Genomic DNA, 23,903 nt, shown 5'->3' on the forward strand with positions numbered 1-23,903 from the left:
TATAATCATAATAATCAATAAAAGGTAGAAATTTGCAGTTGTAGCTGACTTAGTCTAGGTGTCCTTGAATTTTAGCACTTCTTAGTACTTCAGCAGAGTGAGTGAGTGTGGCCTGAAAGACTTCAGTAACAAAATTTGAAGTTTTTTGCTTTTTAAAGGCAAATAACCTAGCTGAACATGTAACCGCTTACTTTGCACTTAGGTAAGACTGAATAGAATAGTAAGTTGACTGATAATGCAGATATTTCCTTTTGGAAAAAAATTTTAGATTTAAGTTCTTTTAAAGTAGAAATATTGGGATTCCCTGGTGGTCCAGTGGTTAGGACTCAGTGCTTTCACTGCTGGGGTCAAGATTTTTAATCCCTGGTCAGGAAACTACTGTCCCACAAGTTGCATGGTGTGGCCTCAAAAAGAAAAAATATTGTAACAGCAGCTATTTGAGAGCCTACTATATGCTAGATGCTTGTACTACATTTGTGCTTTATAAAATAGTTCATTTAAGCTTTTGCAGCAACCCTGATTTACAGATAAGTAAATTAAAGCTCTGACATTTTAAGCAGTTGGCCAAAAATTGTATAAATGGTTTGATTCCAGATCTTATATTCTTTCCATGACCCTGCTGTAAGAGTAGGACACTCATTTAGGACTTGTGAGCCAGTTAATTATCCTTATAAATTTGATATTTTTTATGTACACTCTAATTTTCATAACGTGAAAAATTTAACAAAATGCTAATTGTGATGTATATGGTATTTAACAGACTCCTGAGAAAAAACAGAATGACCAGCGAAACCGGAAAAGGAAAGCTGAACCATATGAAACTAGCCAAGGTAGTAATAATTTAACACCAGTAAAAATATAAATTCTTATGTACTTAGGTATAAAACTTCCAGCTCACACTTATTAGTGTGCATACAGGGATTCCTAACAGTGGAGATTTGCATTCCTTAAGGGAATATCAGGCTGTTTATGATAGACTTGCCATTTGATACACACTTGACAAAACAGTGTCAGTTCTGTGGGGACTCTAGTTTTCCCTGTTGTAAGTTAATAGTCTTCTCACTATGGATTTGTCTTCAGACTAAGCATTTATTGTACAGAAAAGAGATTGCATAGCAGTTTTAACTGTGTCTTGCACTAGATCAGTGGTTTGTTAATGGTTTCATTTACATGGCTGTCCTTTTACCTACCCTTCTTCCATGTCAGTTATTCAATTGAATAATTGACGCCCAGTGGAATAAATCTGTAAGTATGTGGTCATAATGCCAGATTTCTTTAAATAATTAAAGAAAAAATAAATGAAATGGAAGAGCTTCCAAGAAACGAAAGGCCCCCTCCCCTCATTTTGTATCTTTTAATCTGCAAATCATTTTTTACTTTTGTGGGAGAAAATTTTTCCAAAGTAACAAGGTCACATAAAGTTACTTGTGAAATAGAATAAACCATTTAGTTCTGATGAATTTGTTTTGAATTTTTTATCCTCTTAGTTGGGGGTGTAGTTTATAGTTTAGTTTTATTTTGATTCATAGTTGTGGCATAATCTTTGTTAGTGTACTTGTAAAAGAAAGAGTGAATCTTAAAGGAAAGCAAGCTGTGAAAAGGTCTTTCTTTCACTGCTTATTTCAGTGTTTTATTTTGTGGTGGAAACTGTCTTCTGTTCTTAGGAAACAGGTATTTTGGCTCATTTGTTAAAAGTAAAGTTGACATTTGAATTGGTAACAGCATAGGCAGTCATTGAATACATAATACACTTTAGCAAATGATGGTTTACTTGTGTTACTGGAAAAACTATACTTACTTTGGTTTTATTTTCAGGGAAAGGCACTCCTAGGGGACATAAAATTAGTGATTACTTTGAGGTAAGTTAAATTTTTGGAAAAAGAAATCTATAGTGACTTTTTTTGGAAAAAAAAGAACCTAAACCTTTCATTCATTTAAAGCTTTAGAAAGGAATATATTGCCTTTACTGTGCTCTCCTCCCCTTCCTCCCCACCTTCATCAATCTGATGTTGCCCCATCTCTATAAGAGGAAACAACTACTGACTTCCTGAATTTAAATTTGTTCATGATGTGTCTTGTCTGTGATGATATAAAAATTCACAAATGAGGTGATTGTTCTCTTGGCCAGACTAGGTTTTGTGTCTTACAAAGGTTGAAGTGGAATGACTCAGACTCTTCTTTTGTCCTCTACCTGTAGTCCAGTGGAACCTGTAGTAAGCTCACTGACCCATCCTTAGTGGTTACTGAAGGGGACACTAACATACACTGTATTCCTGCTTCATGTATTTTGAGACAAGAAGGGAAAATATTCTTCTCTTATGTCTTTTCTAAATCATGTGTACCTTCAGGTTTCTAGCCATGTTTTCCTTATATCTTGGTACAGTTCTGCTGGAGCTTCTCATTAAAAATCTCATTGGAAAGATAGCAGAATTTGACTTACATGGCATTTTCTATCTAGAATAAAATGTGTAGACTTAAAGGGACCATGTATAATTAAGACCTGTTTGTGTATTAATCTTTTACTCTCCTTATCTGAAGCATAGTACTGTTGTGAATTATTCATATCCATTTTTCCCTGTTGGCCAGTTTGCTGGGGGAAGCGGGCCAGGAACCAGCCCTGGCAGAAGTGTTCCACCAGTTGCACGATCCTCACCGCAACATTCCTTATCCAATCCCTTACCGGTAAGCATTCACCTGGAGAAATGTGACACCTGTTGTAGGAGACCAAGAAGCCCAGGAACACTCAAGCAAAGTTTCTCTTCCATTAATTACCCAAGGGGAGTGAAGTCTTAAGGAGAAACGTTCATAGCATTACCTGTGAATCTCTTAACTTAGGTTCAAATCTGTATCAGTCAGTTTACATTTTATAAGAACTGATCCTGTTCTCCCAGTATAAATCGATTACTTCTAGGCCTGTAGCTCATTGTTCTATCAAGAAAGGGGTTTCCCGTCCAAACATTAGGTTTTTATCCTGGCCAGACTTACATACTCCTGTAGTTAAATTCCTTTCAAAAAATTTTGGTCAGCTCCTGGTATTTGAATTAATTTTATGGCTTGCTCAATGATGTAGTAGAGAAGCTAATGCTGCACAGATTTGGGATAGGTTTGTTTTCTGCCTGTGAGTGAGGTCTGAAACTCTATAAAAACTTCACAGCAAGTTAGTGGTTCTCAGGCTGGGGTAGTTTATCCCATCAGGGGACATTTGGCACTGTTGAAGTGATTTTTGGTCAGAACTAGAGGGTGGGTAGAATGATGCCATAGGCAGCTACTGGGCAGAGGCCAGGGATGCTGGTGTACATCCTGCCATGCATGGAACGGGCACCCACAACAAAGAATGATCCAGTCCAGAATGGTACTAGTGCCAAAGTTGAGAATCCCTGAACCAGCTCAGGTAGGATTTTATGTCAGTTCACTCAAGTGCCTTTGGCTGATTTGTTGATACCGTACGAGAACCCTGTACATAAGAGTGTATTATGTCCCTTTATGCCTCAGGTATTGCTGTGGGATCTTAGGGAAAAGGGAGACCAGGAGTTTTCATCCTAGGTCTCTGTTTCAGAAAGTTGCTTTTCTCTGCCTCAGCAGACTTGATTGATACTGCTTCTTTTCTTAAGTGATTTAGTCTCTGTATTGTTAAACTATTTAAAAATGTCCTTCTTTCCCTTGTCTCTCTCATGAAAACATGTGTTCATTAGGGTGATTATAATTAGTAAAGCACTTAGGAAAATGTATTCGACTTGAAATTTTTTCTATTACTTTGTCATCATTGCCATATTTAAAAATATTATGAATGTTCAATGTGTAGATCTGTTTGGTTAGGTTGAGGTTTGTTAGCTAACTTTTGAGGAGACCTAGATCTGTATTTTTATTGTAAACAACCATTTACAAGTTTTAAAATGTTAAATGGGATTGTGGAATTATCTATTTGGGACAAATATGATTTGTAGAATTTTGTTGTCTTACCACTCTTTTCTTCCTGAAAAAGGTTTTTTTTCATTTGGTTTTCAGTAATGTGACCACCATCTATCATGTGTCCATTTCAGTCAGGTCTTAAATGAAGACAAGAGAGAGGTACTCAAGTGATCCACAGACAGTCCTGCCACCTCTGTGAATGGTGGCTGGGTCTCATTATCGTGCAAATCTAAGTATGTCTTGGTTGGTAAAATAGAAACCAACCTTAATTTCCTTTTTCCATTGCATTTTATCCTCCTATCTTAGATTCTGTGCTTCATCATTATAATCACTGATTTGTGTATACCCTTCAATTCCCTTTCCCCACTCTCTCCATCATACTTGCCTGAAAAAAACTCAGTCCTGATTAAATCTAATTTTCCACCTTTCCCTTGCCTGTATCTAAGCGGTTCAGCCTGGTTAGAGGAAAGCACATATACCCATGCTGACTGATCTCACTTTAAGTTCGTGATCACCAACCTCATGAGCCTCTGAGTTGCTGCCAGTCCTATTATATTTCCATAGTTAATTCATTCTCCTAGATGAATAATCCATATTTTTGTCATTTCCTGCAATCTTCCAGCAGCAATTCCTTCCCCTCTACTCTCTCAACTGATGACTTTATTTTTTTATTTTACTAAGAAAATAGAAGCAATCAAAAGAGAACTTTCCCATGTGCCTCTGCCAGATCTACCAAGTTACTTGTGTCCTTATCCATATCTGCCTTTTAGGATGCATGAACTGGCCAGCCCTTTACTTGGGCATCGATTTCCCTGAAAATTACATATGCACCTCTCCTTGACATTTCTGCTTCTATAAGTAAATGAGTCGCTTAAAAAACATCTGTAAGACTTCCCTGGTGGTCCAGTGGTTGGGAATCTGCCTGCCAGTGCAGGGAACATGGGTTCGATCCCTAGTCTGGAAAGATTCCACGTGCCACAGAGCAACTAAGGTCGTGCGCCACAACTACTGAGCCTGTGCACCCTAGAGCCCGTACTCTGCAAGAAGAGAAGCCAGCTCAATGAGAAGCTTGTACACAGCAATGAAGACCCAGAGCAGCCAAAAATAAATAGAAAAATAAATAATTTTTTAAAAAATCCACAGAGGAACTCTTGCTCACTAGCACAACAACAAATTGCTCTTTTTGCAGTCTACCCTGTCCCTGTAGATAAGTTTACTGTGTCCAGTTTTTCAGATCATAACTTCATGCCCCATATCTCACCCATCAAAATCCTATTTTCTTTTTAAAAAAACGCCCGAATCCACCCTCTTTTCTATTCATTTGGTTATCTGCATCAGTCTCCAAAGTAGTCTCCTTGTTTCTGCATGTGTCTCACCTATTTTCAATACAGTAAGTAGCCAGAATGATTCTGTGAAAAATTTAAGTCAGATCCTGTTCAGAACTGGCCAGGGGCTTGTCCAGACTGTTCTAGGCTTACATGGTCTAGAAGCTCCTACATAATCTTTGCTCTCCACATCCACCTGACTCCATCTGCTCCCCTTCGCCCTCATGCCACTCAAGCCTCACTGGCCTCCTGGAAGTTCTGTGAACACTCTGAAGCACTCTTTACTTTGCGCCTTTGTACCTGCTATTTCCTCTTCCAAGAATGGCGTGATGAGCAAGTCCTTCATCAGACTGTTGCTCAAAAATGACCTTGTCAAGAGAGGTCTCTCCTGGCCAACTTCTTTGAATAACAGTCCCTCTCACTCTGTCCCTAACCCTGCTTTAATTCTTAGTTATTACTATCTGGCATATGTATTTAAAATTTGATATACTATATTTAAATTTTTATTGATTCATATTTATACATATTAAAGAGTATACATGTACATCTACAGCTAGCTGTACTAGCACAGGAAACAAAATACCAGCCTTTCCAGAAAGTCCCTTATGTTCCCTTTCATTTATTAGTCCCCTCCCTGCCATTGGGGATAGCTACTGTCCTGACTTCTAATAGTAGCATAGATGAGGATTTTTTGTTTTATACAGTGTATAAAAGAAATCATACAGTATATAATATACTCTGGTGTCTAGTTTCTTTCATTCAACATTACTGTGTGAAAGTCATCCATGTTGTGTGTTGTAGATCATTCACTGTCGTCATTGTGTGGCATAATTTTAATATTTAATTTACATATCTTAATTTTTAACTATACAGTTAGTTTGTTGCCCATCATCTTCCACCAGAATGTTAATCCCAAGAGAACTGGACCTTTGTTTTATTTACTACTGTTTCCATCTCTTACAGTGTTTGTTACATAAAGGTGTAATCGTTTTAACTATTTCCCTCATTCCTTGGCATAGAAGAGAGATCTTGTTCAGTTCTTAGTCTCTAACACCCAAAACAGTGTTGGGTACACAGTGGGAACTCAAGACTGTTTTTTGAAAGAGAAGAATAGAAGAACAGATAAAGAATTATTTTAGCTTTTTCCCTTCTAAGTGATTCTTCTATATTTTTTGTTAAATGCAAAAAAACGTACACAAACCCTGAGCCTTTGAGTTCAGGAGTTGGTAAACTACAGCCTACAACTGGCAGGCTAAGAATGATTTTTAGATTTTTTGAGTTGTAGAGACAAAGAAGAATATGTCACAGAGTTATGTTGCCTGGAAAGCCTAAAATATTTCCGTCTGGTCCTTCACAAAAAATGTTTCCAGGCAGTCATTATGAAGTTAACTCCATTAATCATTACTTAGGTCAGAAAGTAAAATATTCCCAGTGTCCTGGAAACCTTCCCTGATCACAACTCCTTCCCAATACTCTAGAAACAACCACTGTTCTAATTTTTGTGATTATCGTTTGCTTTTCTTTACAGTGTTGTCATTATGACAGTTTTGTTAATCATGGCATTTAATCACCGAGTTTAAATCTTCTGTATTCTGACTTTTGGCTGTTTGTTCTGTCAATTACTAAGAGAGGTATATTCATGACTGTCATGATTATGGGTGTACTTTGTTTCTTCTTGTATTTATATTTTTGCTTTATGTATTACTAAGTGATTCTCTTTATTTTTCCTGATACTTTTTACTATTAATGCAGTTTATCTGATATTAGTATATTCAAACCACTGTATAATATAAATATTTGTTTTTATATTGTCAGATTTTCATTATTATGTTTTCAGTATATCTGACAAATACATAGTTGAATTTTTTTTCTTTATTCAGTCTAAAATCTTTTTTAAGGGAATTACCTAGTGGTCTAGTGGTTAGGAGTCAGCACTTCCACTGCTGGGGCCTAGGTTCAATCCCTGGTTGGGGAATTAAGATCCTGCAAGCTGTGTGGCATGGTAAAAAAAAAAATCTTTTTTAAACTTCAGTGTTTATTCTGTTTACACTAATAAGCATCATTATATTGGTTTTAAATATTCCGGCTTTTAATGGTATCTGCTGTTGCCTATTTCTTGCCTGTTCTATGTTACTGTTTCCTTCAGTTCTTGTTTTCATTTGGATTAAAAAATGATTTCATACTTTTCTCCTCCACTAGTTGGTAGGTCCTGTGTGGTAACTTGAAGTTACCACAGGTATCTTTAATATGCCAAAGTTTGATGTTAACAGAAGCCTAGTTACATGATAACTTTGATTCCGTTTCTGTGCTACTGACTTGGTGGTGGTGGTGTAGGTTTATATTTTGCCTTTAAAAAAAATATATATATATATATATATCTCACAGAACATTATTGTGCTGTCAGTGTTCATTTAGATTTATCCATGTACTTACTTACCTCTTTCTTTGTACTTCTTCCCTTTTTACATAGTACAACTTCCACTTTAGGGAAGAAGTGGGAGTGGAAGAGTGGACGACTTCTGCCTTCCATAGTCCTTTAGTACAGTATTTATCTGCTGGGGGTTAACTCTCTAGGTTTTTGTTTGCTGAAATAACTTTATTTTGCCCTTATTGTTGAAAGATATTTATGCTGTGTATGTATCTAGATTGTGTTTTGTTTTTTTTTCCCCACACAGTTAAGTGTATCGTTACCATTTTTAATAGTTTTCATTTCCATTCCGTCACTCAGTCGTGTCCGACTCTTTGCGACCCCGTGGGCTGTAGCCTACCAGGCTTCTCCGTCCATGGGATTCTCCAGGCAAGAATACTGGAGTGGGTTACCGTTTCCTTCTCCAGGGGATCTTCCCGACCCAGGGATCGAACCCGGGTCTCCCGCATTGGAGGCAGACGCTTTAACCTCTGAGCCACCAGGGAAGCCCGGTTACTGGTTATTAAGAAACTGCTCTACTTCCCCTACCCACACCTTCCCTTCTCCCCCCAACCCCCAGGCTACTTTTACTTTGTGGTGTTCTGCAGTTTTACTGTGAGACATCCTTTTCTCTTCCATGTAATTTGTTGGGCTTCTGGTATTTGTGGGTTGCTGTCTTGTACCATTTCTGAATAGTTATTTGCCATCGTCTCTGTCTCAGTCCTGTTCTCTTTTTCATTCTCCTATAAAATTTCAGTGAACCATATGTTAGTCTGTCTCACTTTATCACCATGCCCCTTCATTTCTTTTTCTGTTTTCTTTTGGTCTCTGTATGCTCCATTCTGGATAGTTTCTTGCCTTTCAATTCTCAAATTCTCTGTTTTGGTGTATCTCATTTACTGTGTTGGATTCTTAATTTTTGTTATTTTATGTTCCCTGCAGATATAATCAAACTGTCTTTTATTTTATTTCTTTAATCTAGTAGACATAGTTGTTTTATAATCTGTCTGTTAATTTTTGTATTTGAAGTTTTAAAAAAATCTGTTTCTGCTGTATATTATTTTTCCTAGTTGTTGCTCAGGTCTTTCTTTCTTTTATGCTTTGGTTTTTTTTTGTCTGTGTGCTGCTTATTGTACTTGAAAAATTATTTGTGAAATTTCTTTGAGGTCTAAGATGAAGATATGTTTCTCCAGGGAGAATTTTTATTTGCTTCCCCTAAGTGTCTAGACCAGTCTACAAACTACTCAATTCATGGCTTGCTTTGTTTGTTTGATTTGCTAGTTTGTTTCTTTCAACCAGCCAAGCAGTATTGATTTGGATTGTATTAACATTTCTCAGGGGAGCCTGCACCCCCTGCATGGCCAAGGCAACTGTTGCAGCTCCCTGAGGGCGAGAGAACTATTTCTTCTGGCTTACATTTTCCCTGAGGTTTTAACCCTTTGAAAGTACGGCTTAAAGTGGGAAGGGTTTCATATTGAGCGTCCTATGCTGGATGGGCTTTGGCCTATGATTATTCACTTGGCAACATGGTGCCCAGGGATTGGAAAGTCAAGATCTTAGGGTGTTCATAGGGCAAATGTGACTTTGATGCTTCTTTTACTACCTGTTTTGTGTTCCTTATTTCCATTAGGTTTTGCCATGACAGATCCCTACTATTTTGTCAGCTTTTCAATGCTTTTAATATCTTTTTTAAAAAACATTTTGACCTGTCTTTATAGTTGTTTTCTAAGGGAATGTTGGTACAAACATCCCAACCTGCTATATTTTAAAGATCTTTTAAGCCCTTGGCAAATAATTATTGAATGTATGATAGAATGATTTGTTTTAATATTGTAGCTTCAATGATACAGTGTGCCAGGTAGTGAGATTATTGTTGTGAAGTATTACAGGTATTCTGGAGCCTGCATTTAAATTTATTGGGTGGGGTAGGAGTGTTGTTTTTAAGGAGGTGTGGCTTTTACTCATAGATTAAAAAAAAAAATCTATAAATTCTTTTTTCCAGATCACTTTGATTAGTCTGTTTTACTTGTATTTTCTAAAGTGAAAATGTTAGTTTTCCCTGATAAAGGGATACATGCTGATTATGAAAGTCCAGTAATTCAGAAGTGGTAAAATATAAAGTCCTTTCCACAAGAGCTATTATTATTAAAGAGTTTAGTGGGCATATATGTATACATGTATGTTCATATAGCAGATTCCCTCATTTCCATTGTATAAATTTATTTAGACAATAGACTTAAATATTTTGTATTCTCTAAGTAATGCTGTAATGAATATCCTTGTGTATACATCTGTGCTTATGCATTTGTTTCCTTTGAATAAATTTCCAAAGGTTAGTTCCCAAGGCAAAGAATATGCACACTTTAAAATGTCGTCACATGAATGGATAAAGAAGATGTGGTGTGTGTACACACATACACACACGCACACTGGAATATTACTCAGCCATTAAAAAGGATGAAACAGTGCCATTTGCAGCAACATGAATGGACCTAGAGATTATCATACCAAATGAAGCAAGCCAGACAAAGACAAACATCATATAATATCACTTATGTTGGAATCTTTAAAAATGATACAAATAAACTTATTTATAAAATAGAAATAGACCCACAGACATAGAAAACAAACTTATGGTTATAAAGGGGAAAGGGTGGATGTATAAATTAGGAATTTGGAATTAATATATTAATATACACACTGCTGCTGCTCCTAAATCACTTCAGTCGTGTCCGACTCTGTGTGACCCCATAGATGGAAGCCCACCAGGCTCCCCCGTCCCTGGGATTCTCCAGGCAAGAACACTGGAGTGGGTTGCCATTTCCTTCTCCAATGTATGAAAGTGAAAAGTGAAAGTGAAATTGCTCAGCCGTGTCCGACCCTCAGTGACCCCACGGACTGCGGCCAACCAGGCTCCTCCATCCATGGGATTTTCTAGGCAAGAGTACTGGAGTGGCTTGATAACCAACAAGGACTTACTGTATAGAACAGGAAACTGTATTCATATTTTATAATAACTTATAAGGGAAAAGAATCTGAGAAAGAAAACATGTGTTCAGTTACATATATATAACTGAATCACTTTTCTGTATACCTGAAACTAACATAGCATTATAAACCAACTATGCATCAATTTAAAATAAAATTAAATAAAATGAAATATCATCACATAATTGCTAGCAGGTCATTACCAGTTTGAGAGTCCCAATTTCTTCCTATCTGAATTTCTTCCAATACTGAATTTTACATTATAGTCTTTGCCAGTGAGAAAAATACCTTGTTTTAAGTTGCATTTCTTCATCAGTGATATTAAATATCTTTTCATATGTTTAGTGGCCTTTTGGATTTCTCTTTTAATGCTTGTTCAGTTCCTTTGCCTATTTATTCGAGCATTTGCTTTGTCTTGCTGATGGATAGGAGCATATTATTAATAAGATTGTTAGCTCATTGTCACTTATAGTGTAAATATTTTCTGCCTCTTTATAATTTGTTTTTTAACTTCTTTATGTCCACTTTCACCATTCAGAAGTCAAAAAATTAAAAGTAATCAAATTTATCATTGTTTTTCTCTTCATGACTTAATACTAGTTTTGTCTTATTCTTAGATGTTTGTATATGGTTTGTGTTTTTAATGTCATGTTTAAAAAGCCCTTACCACTGGAAAGTCATAATATCATTTGTTTATATTTTCTTTTAATTTTTATGTATACTGTAAGGAAGTAATGTACTTTTCCTTTTTTTCTAATACCTATGTACATATCCTATCATCTTTGTAATAAAATTACCACTAATTAGAAATGCAGTATAATCACAAATTATACATCCATTTTATATGGGTCTTTTTCTGATTCTTCCATGCCACTGATTAGTGTGCTTGTTCCTTTACCAGTATTATGCTTATTTGGTGAGTGTTGCTTTGTTGTTGTTGTTTAGTCACTAAGTCATGTCCGACTCTTTGCAGCCGCATTGGACTGGAGCCCACTGGGCTCTCCTATGTCCATGGGGTTTCCCAAGCAGAATATTGGAGTGTGTTGTCATTTCCTTCTCTAGGGGATCATCCCAAGCCAGGGTTGTCTCCTGCACTGGCAGGTGGATTCTTAAACACTGAGCCACCAAAGAGGCCAGTGTTGCTGTGTATTAAGTTTTAATAGCTGGCCAGGTTTCCCTGGTACCCTTTATCAAAAATTACATGGCTAATTTTGATTATTTTTCCAAGTGGACCTCAGAACTAAAATGTGAAAATCCACAGAAAGTCTTCCCAAAGAGCAGAGGAGAATGTAGATGATCGATTGCTATACTACCACGACACCCTTTCTTGCAAAAATAGAGACAAAAAGCCCTAAGCACTGGCTTTTAGAGAAATTTGACATATATAAAATTTGAACTCAGGAGCATAGTATTTTGCCATTTAATGTTGGTCGTCTTTTGTATTTGTCAATGAACTATAGTTTTTGTTTTACGTGTAATCTGCTTATTGTTTCCTTCTAAGTATTTTACAGATAATTTTGAATCTGCTTTTTCTCTGATGCTACTTGTTCTGATTATAATCAGTTGTTGATACATGGGGAAGTTATTGATTTTTGTATACTTATTTTATATTTGGCCATCTTACTGAACTCTTATTTGTTGTTTTTCAGTTGATTTGTTTGGTTTCCTTTGTGAATAGTTATATCATCCAAAATTGACACTTTCTAATGTTTGATATTTTCCAATGTTTATACCTCATATTGTTTTCCTTATCACTTTGACTAAAAATTTTATGATAATGTTGAATGACTGTGATATTAATGTGTTAACCCCTGTCTAATTCCTAATTTTAATGAAGGTATCTCAAGTATAGCACCATTAATTATAGTTATGTTTATTTCTGAAAAAATACTCTGTTGAATTATAGATGGATACTTACACTTTTTTTTTTAAAGTATTGCCCAACAATGTGCAAATCTTTTTGCATCTAAAGGAAAGAATCTTGATTCTCTGTCCTCCCCCACCAACATTAATGTAGTGAATTACATTAGTAGATAGAATAATGAACTATCCTTACATTTCTGGAATAAGCCATACATAATTGTGGTATATTATTCTTTTGTTTGTATTTATTTTATATTTTGTATATGGGTGTAATATGGTAATAGAATAGAGAGTGAAGTAAGTAGGGGCCAAATGCCTTAATCTTTATTAACCTAGAGGTTAGAAATAGCATTCCCTTGTAGAATTGAATGTATAATGAAGTTGTTTGTTCCACTCTACAAAGTAACCTGCAAATTCAGAGTTCTGTAAATACAGAACCATTAAAATGACTAACTCAGGTTTATAGATAGGTCATAATCCAGTGATAATGTTACTATACTCTTCATGTTTATTCTCAGAGGGTTTTTTTTTTTTAATCCTTCTTATATCTGATAACTGTGTTTTAATCTGCTGCATGTTTTGGCAGTATCAGATGTTTTCTTTGTCATGTAATTTGTGTGTTTTCTTTCATGTTTTCCAGCGGCGAGTAGAACAGCCTCTCTATGGTTTAGATGGCAGTGCTGCAAAGGAGGTGTCAGAGGAACAGTCTGCCCTGCCAACACTTATGTCAGTGATGCTGGCAAAACCTCGGCTCGACACAGAGCAGCTGGCACAGAGGGGAGCTGGCCTCTGCTTCACTTTTGTCTCAGTGAGTACTGAGGCTGTGTTTATGCACATCCTTGTTTTCCTGGAGCTCCAAGATGGAGTTTGAGTAAGGATTTTGGTAGAGAGATGATGATTTGTAACTCTGTGTTACCTCTAAAGGTGTGTGCTTGTGCTCAGCCCTGCTTGGCTCACGGTGCTGAGAGAGACTGCTTTATCAAAGTCTGAGTGTACTGTGGGCTGGAAAACAACCTTAGGTTGACAAAGAACAGAAAATACAGATTAAATTCCATTACAATTAAAAATAAAATCTCTAGACTTCAACCATCACTTATTTGAAGTAATATTCAAGTTAATAGAATATTAGTGTGGGGACAGGCATGCTTACTAGTCATTTTCCCCTCTATGGTATCTGGACAGCCTGCATGCTTGCTTTCTCTCGTTTCTTCAGAGTATTAGCACAGTTGCTTTTCCAAGACTATTTGGCGACCTGTTTGTTCCTTTCAGCTTACTTCTTTTCTTCTTCCTTGAAGAACAGGAATTTGATTGTTATAAATGTTTGACCCCATTATTTATTTGCCAAATTATAATGCAGTTTGACTTAAAAGTTGTTGCTTTTCTTGGTTTCTTTACCCTGCCAAGTACCTGTTTGTTTCAGTGATGCAGTAAAGCAACAGAAAGCCCCATCGCCCTATCCCTCCATTTTTAGGGGCCTCCTTCAGAGCTAACATTACCATTGATCAACATTTCTTTTTCTCTTACTGGTTCATTTTCTCCAGTAATCTGTTTCTTCCTTATTTGCTCCATGGTTTCTGAGCAAATTAATCTCTATAATCTCTGGGATTAACCCATGTGTGATTGTATTAAGAAAGGCCGTGAATTGGTAGGTGTCTTAAGGAAAGGAGATAAAAATAATAAAATAATTAGATAGGGATCATTGTGTATTCTTTGAATCCCTTCTGCCCGCCCTTCCTTCTCTCAGTCTTTCCTTCCTCAGCTTAAAACAGTACCCATGTTTTACCTCACAGTTCTTTAAGTTTGGGGGTAAGTTGTTGCTGAGCAATCGAGAACTAATACATGTGGCTTTATCTTTAATCTCTCCTTTTTCCTCATATTCTACCTCTGATATATCAGAAAACATACTTACATCTAGAATCTGACCATCTCTCACCATGTCCACTGCCACCATGATGGCTCAGCATCTCTCTGCTTTGGAATACTTTCTTCCAGAGGAGTAATATGATAATCACATCTGAAGGAGGAACATGGAAATAGTATAAAAACCAAAGGCCTAGAAGTTTTGGTATAGTTCTATTTCTCTTTGCTTCTCTGCAGTTCCAACTGGGATATAAACTTAGTGAGATAAAAAGGAGAAAAGCAAAAAAGTTAGCATTAATATATAACAAATGTTGGTTAATAGAGACAAGCAGTTTCCTTTATAAAAAAAAATAAAAGGCAAAGGCTATGAACAGGCGGTTTTAACAGGGGAAAAAAGGACAAATGTCTAACAATGTGAAAAATTGGTTAACTTCAGCCATAGAGAAATGCAAAATAAAATAACGTATCAAATTGACAAGGACTAGTAAATTTGGTGATTCTTGGTGCAGGTAGTGGTTTAGCTACACATACAGTGCTATATGTGTGTATAAATTGGTACAGTCATTTGGACAGGTTGGTAGTGTATCTCAGTGTTAAGTTTACATATCCTTGGGTCCAGAAATTCCATTCCCATGAACTACACAAAGATGTTTATTGTATTGTTTATAAATTGAAAAAATCTGGAAGCAGAGTCCCTCTACAGTGTTTCAGAGGAACTTATAACAAGAATACCTGTTATCTCCATGTTGCTTAGTCCGGCAATCAGTTCTCAGAACTTATTCAGTATAATTCATTAGCTGCAGTTGATCAGTCCCTTCTTCTCTAAGCACATGATCTTTTCTTTGCTTCTGCCTTTTTGATTCTTCATTTCCTGGATCTCCAAATATTGGAGTGCCCCAGGGCTCAGTCTTCAGTCCTCTTATATACCATCTTTCAGTAAGGAGAATCTCGTTTAGTTTCTTACTTTCAGTTATCACCTATACTCAGAAGACTTCCAAATTTACATCTCTAGCCCAGAGCCCTTCCCTGAATTCCAGACCTACGTAGTCAGTTGTCTGTGTCTAATAGGCATATCAAATTTAACACGACCGAAGCTGAATTCTTCACTTTGTTCCCCTATTCCAAACCCCATTTGTTCCACATCTCAGTAATTTTCAGCTCTCAGCTTACAGTTGTTCAAAAATCCTGGAGTCATTCTAGTCTTATCTCTTTGTTTTATATCCTAATTCTGAATCCGTCAGCAAGTCTACTGATTTTACCTTCAAAATATGTTCAGAATCCTGCCACTTCCCCTGCCCTTAACGATGACCACTCAAATCTCGTCTCCCACTGAGATCATGGTGGCGGCCTCCTAACTGCACTGTTAGCATCTGCCTTTGTTCTCAGTAGATCAGAGTGGTCCCATTGGAACTTAAGTCCAGGCATGCCACTCCCCTGCTCACAAGTGTTTATAATGGCACATAACGCCTTTCATGGCCTGTTTCCCGCCACTTTGACATCTGTTACTACTGTCTCCCTCCCTCACCAAGTTCCATCCTCACTGGCTACCTTTCTTCTTCAAATACTACCTGGTGTCTCTCACCTCAGGGACTTTATCTTAACATTCTTCCTCTAGATATCACCTTGCCTTGTCCCCTTGTTTCTCTCTAGTCTCTGCTTAAATCGACAGCCTATTAGAAAGGCTGTAGTGTGTAAGATAGCACTCCTTCCTGCTCCCCCCAAACATTATGTAGCTGCTGTGCCCTAATTTTTCTTCTTAGCCTTATCACCAGCTTACCTGCTGTAGTTTACTTTGTCTCACTCCTCAGCCCCATCCTACCTCCCCTCCGCTGAAGTGTAAGCTGCATCAGGTCAAGGACTTCACTTTGTTCACTTCTGCACCGCCAATGCTGGACCAGGATCTGCTCTCATATGCACGCAGTTTAATTATATGTTGTATGAATTAATGAAAGCATCTTTCATATAAGGACTAGTTAAATATAATATAGTATGTATATACAATGGATGCTCAATGGATGTTGACCAATGGATGTTGCTCAATGGATACTGGCCAATGAAGTGAGATAGACTTTTATGTAGTTTGTAGACTTTTTTTGGCCGTGGGATCCCTTGCATTTCCATATGAATTTTAGGATCAGCTTTTCAATTTCTGTAAACCAGACCAGATGGAATTTATAGTAATTATGCTGACTCTGCAGATTAATTTGGGGGAATATTGCATTCATTAAAAAAATCTGAGGTATATGTACTAGCAATGAAAGACCTATAGATCAGTATTGATAAGTAAAAATAGGTGGCAGAATATTATGAGTCTGATCCTTTGAATGTTTGACCCCATGGACGTCATGGCATTCTCTAGGCCAGAATACTGGAGTGGGTAGCCTTTCCCTTCTCCAGGGGTTCTTCCCAACCTAGGGATTGAATCCAGGTCTCCCACATTGCAGGTGGATTCTTTACCAGCTGAGCCACAAGGGAAGCCCGTTTAAAATCATAGTGCTACATAATTTTATGTATTTCAGCATAGGAAATTTAGTTTTCAACATTATAAACATATAATTTTCTAAATTGTAAAAGTAGTATATGTGCATGACCTACAAATAATTGAAGTGATGGAGAAGAGTAAAATTCTTTCCTTTGTAGTCATGAGATAACCATTGTTAAGAGTTTGTTTTAGATTTTGTACTGAATACCATTTTAACTTCATTTATTTATTTATTTTTATCTAATAATAATTTATTTATTTATTTTTTAAGCCTTTTTTCCCTTTTTTTAATTTATTTTAATTGGAGGCTAATTACTTTACATTATTGTATTGGTTTTGCTATACATTGACATGAATCTGCCCCGGATGTACATATGTTCCCCATCTTGAACCCCACTCCCACCTCCCTCCCCACATTTTAACTTCAAATTATCTTTTATGTAATCAACATTCCCCATTGTGAGACATGTTTAACATATCCAGCTTCCTTTTTCATCTTTCAGCTTTTTAGTTATTGTTACATTATTTGTGATATTTAGTTTAACTATAATTGAATTGTTTCTGCTTTATAAATTATTCTAAAAATTGAAAACATTTAAGGAGCATTTACAATATTATGGTTGTTTCATTATTGTGCACCGTAAAACCGAGTGATTTTATTGGATTCACTGAGAAGGAAACAGTCCTAGTCACTGAATTAGTTTTGATTGAATGAGACAGTTATAGTTGTCAAGGTCTAAAAGGTTTTTTTTTAATATATATATGATGTCTGTTATTTCCTCAAAAGCTACATCTTTTAACATTATATAAGATGTTCTTAAATGCTTTAATTTTTTAAATGTAGTTTGCAGATTTTTTGCTGTGGGATCCCTTGCATTTCCATATGAATTTTAGGATTAGCTTTTCAGTTTCTATGAACAGACCAGATGAAATTTATAACAGTTGTGCTGACTCTGCAGACTAATTTGGGGGAGTATTGACTTCATAAAAATATTGTTTTCCAGTCCATGAATATGAGATATCTTTCCATTTATTTAGGTATCTTTAATTTCTTTTTATTAGTAATAAAATTTGGAATTTTTGGTGTGCAAATTTTGCCCTTGTTTTGTTAAAATTATTTCTAAGAGTTTATTTTTCATGTTATTGCAAATGTTTTTCAGAGATGGCCTTTTTTGGTATTGAAAAAGTTCACTTCTATTCTGAGTTCACTGAGTTCATCATGAAAGGGTATTCGATGCTTTCTCTAAATCTGTTGAGATGATCATATGGTATCTTTTTGTTCTTGACGTCTATCGACTATTTGTCTTGTCCTTGTCATGTCATAGCCTTTTTTTAGTCTTCAGTTCAGTTCAGTCGCTCAGTCGTGTCCGACTTTTTAGTCTTAAAAAGCTTTTACCTCAGAGAAGCTTTATTTTACTATTCTTGGATTTTTCTTTGCCTCTGCTCTTTTTCTCCTAAAAGCCTGTTAGATAGTTTTGAAGCCTCTTTCTGTTCATGTTTCTTAACTTTTCCTTCATGCTACTTGACTTTGTTTCTTTCTCTGAGAGGTTTTCTTGACATTGTCTTTCAGATTTTCTGTGTTCAGCTCTGTGCATTTTGTTACTTAGCTCATCTATTCACTTTTTAGAATATTAATACTCTTGTCACATTTATTCATGTTCTTTACTCCTTTTTCATTTTTATAGATGTAGTATGCTTTTAACCCTCTCTGAACATATTTTATTTTTAAAGTTGTTTTTATTGAATTCTCTGTTTTCTCTTGGATCAGGTTTTTTTTTTTCATGTTGCATCTTCACTTTGTGCTGTTGGTTTTCTTGAAAAATGTATTTTGCTTTAGTTGAATGCAGTACTATTAGGGTGATTTAGCACAGGTTATTGGCATGGATTTTTCCCTGCAGTGGCATTGTACCGCTTCCCAAATAGCCCTCCATTGGTGTGTGTGTGTGTGTGTGTGTGAGTGTTATCCCTGTGTAAGCATCTGGTCAGCTCTCGGCAGAAAAACTGGCTCCTTTACAAACATGGAAATAAGGAGGGAGTTGTTTTGCTAGGTAACTCTAACTCTTAGCGGTGTATTCCACGTATTCCTCCATTCTGTCAGTTGTAGGGGGCAGGGATACTGTACTTTCTTTGCTGTTTTCTTTAGGACACAATATTCACAGCAGAAGCCCCTTCCCCTGGACTCACCCATTTTCCATTTTAAATATTTACATGTTTGTTTTTTTTAATTTAAGAGACGAATTCTTGTGCTTTACCCTTGATTCAGAAGCAGTAGTATCCATGGCCCTCACTATGCAAGGGAGAGATCAAGAGGGGACCTTGTTGGACTATATAGGTTTTAAATGTCTAATAATTGTTCCATGGGTCACTCCTGGTAAAGGTAAATCTCAGTGTGGAGCTTTGGAGGAGTTCCCTCGAAAAGAATCAGCCTGTTTTACTGCTGGTGTTTTCAGCTGTGAATTTCTTTTACTTTCTCTTATCAGTCTGATCCCAAATACTTTTGAATGTTTCTTAAAATTTAAAGTTTTTAAAAATTTCTGATTCTTAATGCTTTGTTTCTTAATCCTTAATCCTTTGTTTCTTAATGCTATTAGGATTTCATGTAGAAAGAAAATCGTCCGAGTATCAGTAGGACTTTGGGAAATCTAGCCTGTAATTTTGAATTAGAAGCCAGTACTGCTTCTCTAATTGGAACGAAGAACATGGAAGTCTGGGAAGGATGTTTTGCCGGGTTTGGGTTGGACTAAATTTACAACTACAATGGTCTGCTTAGCAGGGCCATCAGCTTCTCATTTCTTGAGAACATGATCCTGTAATTGTGGACTCAGGAGACTAAGCTCTCTTTGTTTTCCAGTGTTGCATTTCTAGTGTTTAACACAGGACCAGGCACAGAGGTTCATAATTAATACCGAATGAATGATAAGAATGAGTTTTCATGGATTCATTTGTCACAGTAGGTCCTTATATTTTTGTAGTTCTCCTATTTTTTGTAAGTATTATTTTCATTTTCCGGAGGATTTGCTACCTCCTTACTTCTGTCCCACTGATTCAGTTAACTTTCTGCAGTTTTACTTCTTATCATGGGGCTATTTATATGTACATTTTTACAGAGAGCTTTAATTTGGAAATATCTCCTTGAATGACATTCTGGCACCCTTTGTTTGCTGAAAGAAAAGTTAGAAATGAGCACATGTTAAAAAAGGAAAAAGCATTAAAAAGAATAAAAAACCCATATACCAAAATCTAGTTCATAGAAAGAGCCTTTTAACCTGTCATGTGATTCTTGTTGGTGTTTACTATAAAAGCAGCTCAGTCATCTTTATTTAGAAATGGATTTTAAAAGGGTCGGATTTTAAAAGCAATCTAATGATAACTGAAGGTTGTATCACAGTGCAGTATAGTATGTGAGTTTTACAGTCATAACCCTTCATCAATAAGACCTTTAAAAGCAATCTAATGATAACTGAAGGTTGTATCACAGTGCAGTATAGTATGTGAGTTTTACAGTCATAACCCTTCATCAATAAGACGTGGTTAGGTTTGCCACATTGTAGGAAGAGGAGGGAACATTATCAGTTATCACAGTGGAAACAGTGTCAGACTTTATTTTTTTGGGCTCCAAAATCACTGCGGATGCTGATTGCAGCCATGAAATTAAAAGATGCTTACTCCTTGGAAGGAAAGTGATGACCAACCTAGATAGCATATTAAAAAGCAGAGACATTACTTTGCCAACAAAGGTCCGTCTAGTGAAGGCTATGGTTTTTCCCGTGGTCATGTATGGATGTGAGAGTTGGACTGTGAAGAAAGCTGATCACCAAAGAATTGATGCTTTTGAACTGTGGTGTTGGAGAAGACTCTTGAGAGTCCCTTGGACTGCAAGAAGATCCAACCAGTCCATTCTAAAGGAGATCAATCCTGGGTGTTCATTGGAAGGACTGATGCTAAAGCTGAAACTCCAATACTTTGGCCACCTCATGCGAGAAGTTGACTCATGGGAAAAGACTCTGATGCTGGGAGGGACTGGGGGCAGGAGGAGAAGGGGACGACAGAGAATGAGATGGCTGGATGGCATCACCGACTCGATGGACATGAGTTTAAGTGAACTCCGGGAGTTGGTGATAGACAGGGAGGCCTGGCGTGCTGTGATTCATGGGGTCGCAAATAGTCAGACACGACTGAGCGACTGAACTGATCTGAACTGAAGCCTGACTTTAATCCCTGCTCTGACATACAGGCTGTGTTCATTGTTTTATCTCTTTGAGACTGGCTCCTCATTTTTTACTTTTTGATCCCCACAACAGTTCTTTCTCTTCCCCTTGGGTTCCTGTAAGGAATTTGAGAACCTGGAATGACCCTATCGTCTCTTCTCTTTGACTGCTTATTTCCTTCAAATGTTAACTCTGGTATTATTTTATCAAGGAATTCACCCTCATTTCATTAGGTTAGGTACCTTGTTGTATATGCTTATAGCACATATCCTTAATTGCAATTTTGTATTTATTATATGATTGTTTAACAGTTTCTGTCAATAAGTATTTATCCAGTGCTAATACATCTTTTCTTGGTTTATGAGTTTTATAAGGCAGAGTGATGACTGGGCCTTTAGGTTTTGTTTCTGTTTTTCTTGGCCATTGTGTCCCAAGCACCTAACATGATACTTAGATGAGGATGTTCTCAGTGAGTACTTGATGAATGAATAAATAAAAATGGAGATGATATTATCACCTACCTTACAAGACCGTTGTGAGCCTTCAGTTTAGTTGCGTGTGAAGTGCTTAGCTTGCTTGTGGCCTGTTTACAGCAGTACCCATAATGGCTGACGTGAGACGGTCAGTGTACTATGTTCATAGAGATCGGTTATTGTGGATGCAGATAGTCCTCAATTCATATTCCCCCACTGACTAGCTCTGTGACCCCATGTAGGTGCTTAATATCGCAGATTTGCATTTTCTTTATCTATAAATGGAAATAGCAGCACCTCCTTATAGAGTTCTGTAAGGTAATCAAAGTCTATGCCCTGACCAGTAATGCTGAAGAAGCTGAGGTTGAATGGTTCCATGAAGACCTACAAGACCTTTTAGAACTAACACCCAAAAGAGATGTCCTTTTCATTATAGGGGACTGGAATGCAAAAGTAGGAAGTCAAGAAACACCTGGAGTAAAAGGCAGATTTGACCTTGGAGTACAGAATGAAGCAGGGCAAAGGTTAATACAGTTTTGCCAAGAAAATGCACTGGTCATAGCAAATGCCCTCTTCCAACAACACGAGACTACACATGGACATCACCAGGTGGTCAATACTGAAATCAGATTGATTATATTCTTTGCATTCAAAGATGAAGAAGCTCTATACAATCAGCAAAAACAAGACCGGGAGCTGACTGTGGCTCAGATCATGAATTCCTTTTTGCCAAATTCAGACTTAAATTGAAGAAAGTATGGAAAACCACTAGACTATTCAGATATGACCTAAATCAAATCCTTTACGAATACACAGTGGAAGTGAGAAATAGATTTAAGGGACTAGACAGAGTGCCTGAAGAACTATGGACATTGTTCATATGGACAATGTTCATGACCTTGTACAGGAGACAGGGATCAAGACCATCCCCAAGAAAAAGAAATGCAAAAAGCAAAATGGCTTTATGAGAAGGCCTTACAAATAGCTGTGAAAAGAGACGCGAAAAGCAAAGGAGAAAAAGAAAGATATACCCATTTGAATACAGAGTTCCTAAGAATAGCAAGGAGAGATAAGAAAGCCTTCCTCAGTGGTCAGTGCAAAGAAATAGAGGAAAACAATAGAATGGGAAAGACTAGAGATCTCTTCAAGAAAATTAAAAATACCAAGGGAACATTTTATGCAAAGATGGGCTCAGTAAAGGACAAAAATGGTATAGACCTAACAGAAGCAGAAGATATTAAGAAGAGGTGGCAAGAATACACAGAGGAACTATACAAAAGAGATCTTCACTACCCAGATAATCACAATGGTGTGATCACTCACCTAGAACCAGATATCCTGGAATGCGAAGTCAAGTGGGCCTTAGGCAGCATCACTATGAACAAAGTTCATGGAGGTGATAGAATTCCAGTTGAGCTATTTCAAATCCTAGAAGATGATGCTATGAAAGTGCTGTACTTCATATGTCAGCAAATTTGAAAAACTCAGCAGTGGCCACAGAACTGGAAAAGTTCAGTTTTCATTCCAATCCCAAAGAAAGGCAGTGCCAAAGAATGCTCAAACTACTGCACAATTACACTCATCTCACGCTAGTAAAGTCATACTCAAAATTCTCCAAGCCAGGCTTTAATAGTACGTGAACCGTGAACTTCCAGATGTTCAGGCTGGTTTTAGAAAAGGCAGAGGAACCAAGGATCAAATTGCCAACATCTGCTGGATCATCAAAAAAAGCAAGAGAGTTCCAGGAAAACATCTATTTCTGTTTTATTGACTATGCCAAAGCCTTTGTCTGTATGGACCACTGCAAACTGGAAAATTCTTAAAGGGATGGGAATACCACACCACCTGACATGCCTCTTGAGAAATCTGTATGCTGGTCAGGAAGTAACAGTTAGAACTGGACATGGAACAAGAGACTGGTTCCAAATAGGAAAAGGAGTACATCAAGGCTATATATTGTCACCCTGCTTATTTAACTTATATGCAGAGTACATCATGAGAAATGCTGGGCTGGATGAAGCACAAGCTGGAATCAAGATTGCCAGGAGAAATATCAATAACCTCAGATATGCAGATGACACCTCCCTTATGGCAGAAAGTGAAGAGGAACTAAAAAGCCTCTTGTTGAAAGTGAAAGAGGAGAGTGAAAAAGTTGACTTAAAGCTCAACATTCAGAAAACTAAGATCATGGCATCTGGTCCCATCACTTCATGGCAAATAGATGGGGAAACAGTGGCTGACTTTATTTTTTGGGGCTCCAAAATCACTGTAGATGGTGACTGGAGCCATGAAATTAGGACACTTGCTCCTTGGAAGGAAAGTTATGACCAACCTAGACAGCATATTAAAAAGCAGAGACATTACTTTACCAATAAAGGTTCATCTAGT

At 36.9% G+C, this 23,903-nt stretch overlaps 1 protein-coding gene across 8 annotated transcripts in view; it reads left to right on the plus strand.

Moving 5' to 3' along the window:
- Nucleotides 1-23,903, plus strand: part of TLK2 (tousled like kinase 2) — a 118,495-nt gene that overhangs the window by 39,511 nt on the left and 55,081 nt on the right. For 4 of the 8 annotated variants that reach the window (XM_055408152.2, XM_055408151.2, XM_055408145.2 and 1 more), the window contains exons 4-7: nucleotides 761-830; nucleotides 1,816-1,859; nucleotides 2,587-2,682; nucleotides 13,133-13,300. In XM_055408152.2, the coding sequence (XP_055264127.1) occupies nucleotides 761-830; nucleotides 1,816-1,859; nucleotides 2,587-2,682; nucleotides 13,133-13,300 (378 nt within the window). The remainder of the gene's footprint in view (nucleotides 1-760; nucleotides 831-1,815; nucleotides 1,860-2,586; nucleotides 2,683-13,132; nucleotides 13,301-23,903) is intronic. The other 4 variants (XM_055408155.2, XM_055408154.2, XM_055408153.2 and 1 more) reach the window with 2 other exon arrangements.

The sequence above is a fragment of the Moschus berezovskii genome, chromosome 20 (assembly GCF_049115385.1).
Source record: "Moschus berezovskii isolate FMDL1 chromosome 20, NW_MosBer_1.0, whole genome shotgun sequence".
Taxonomy (NCBI): domain Eukaryota; kingdom Metazoa; phylum Chordata; class Mammalia; order Artiodactyla; family Moschidae; genus Moschus; species Moschus berezovskii.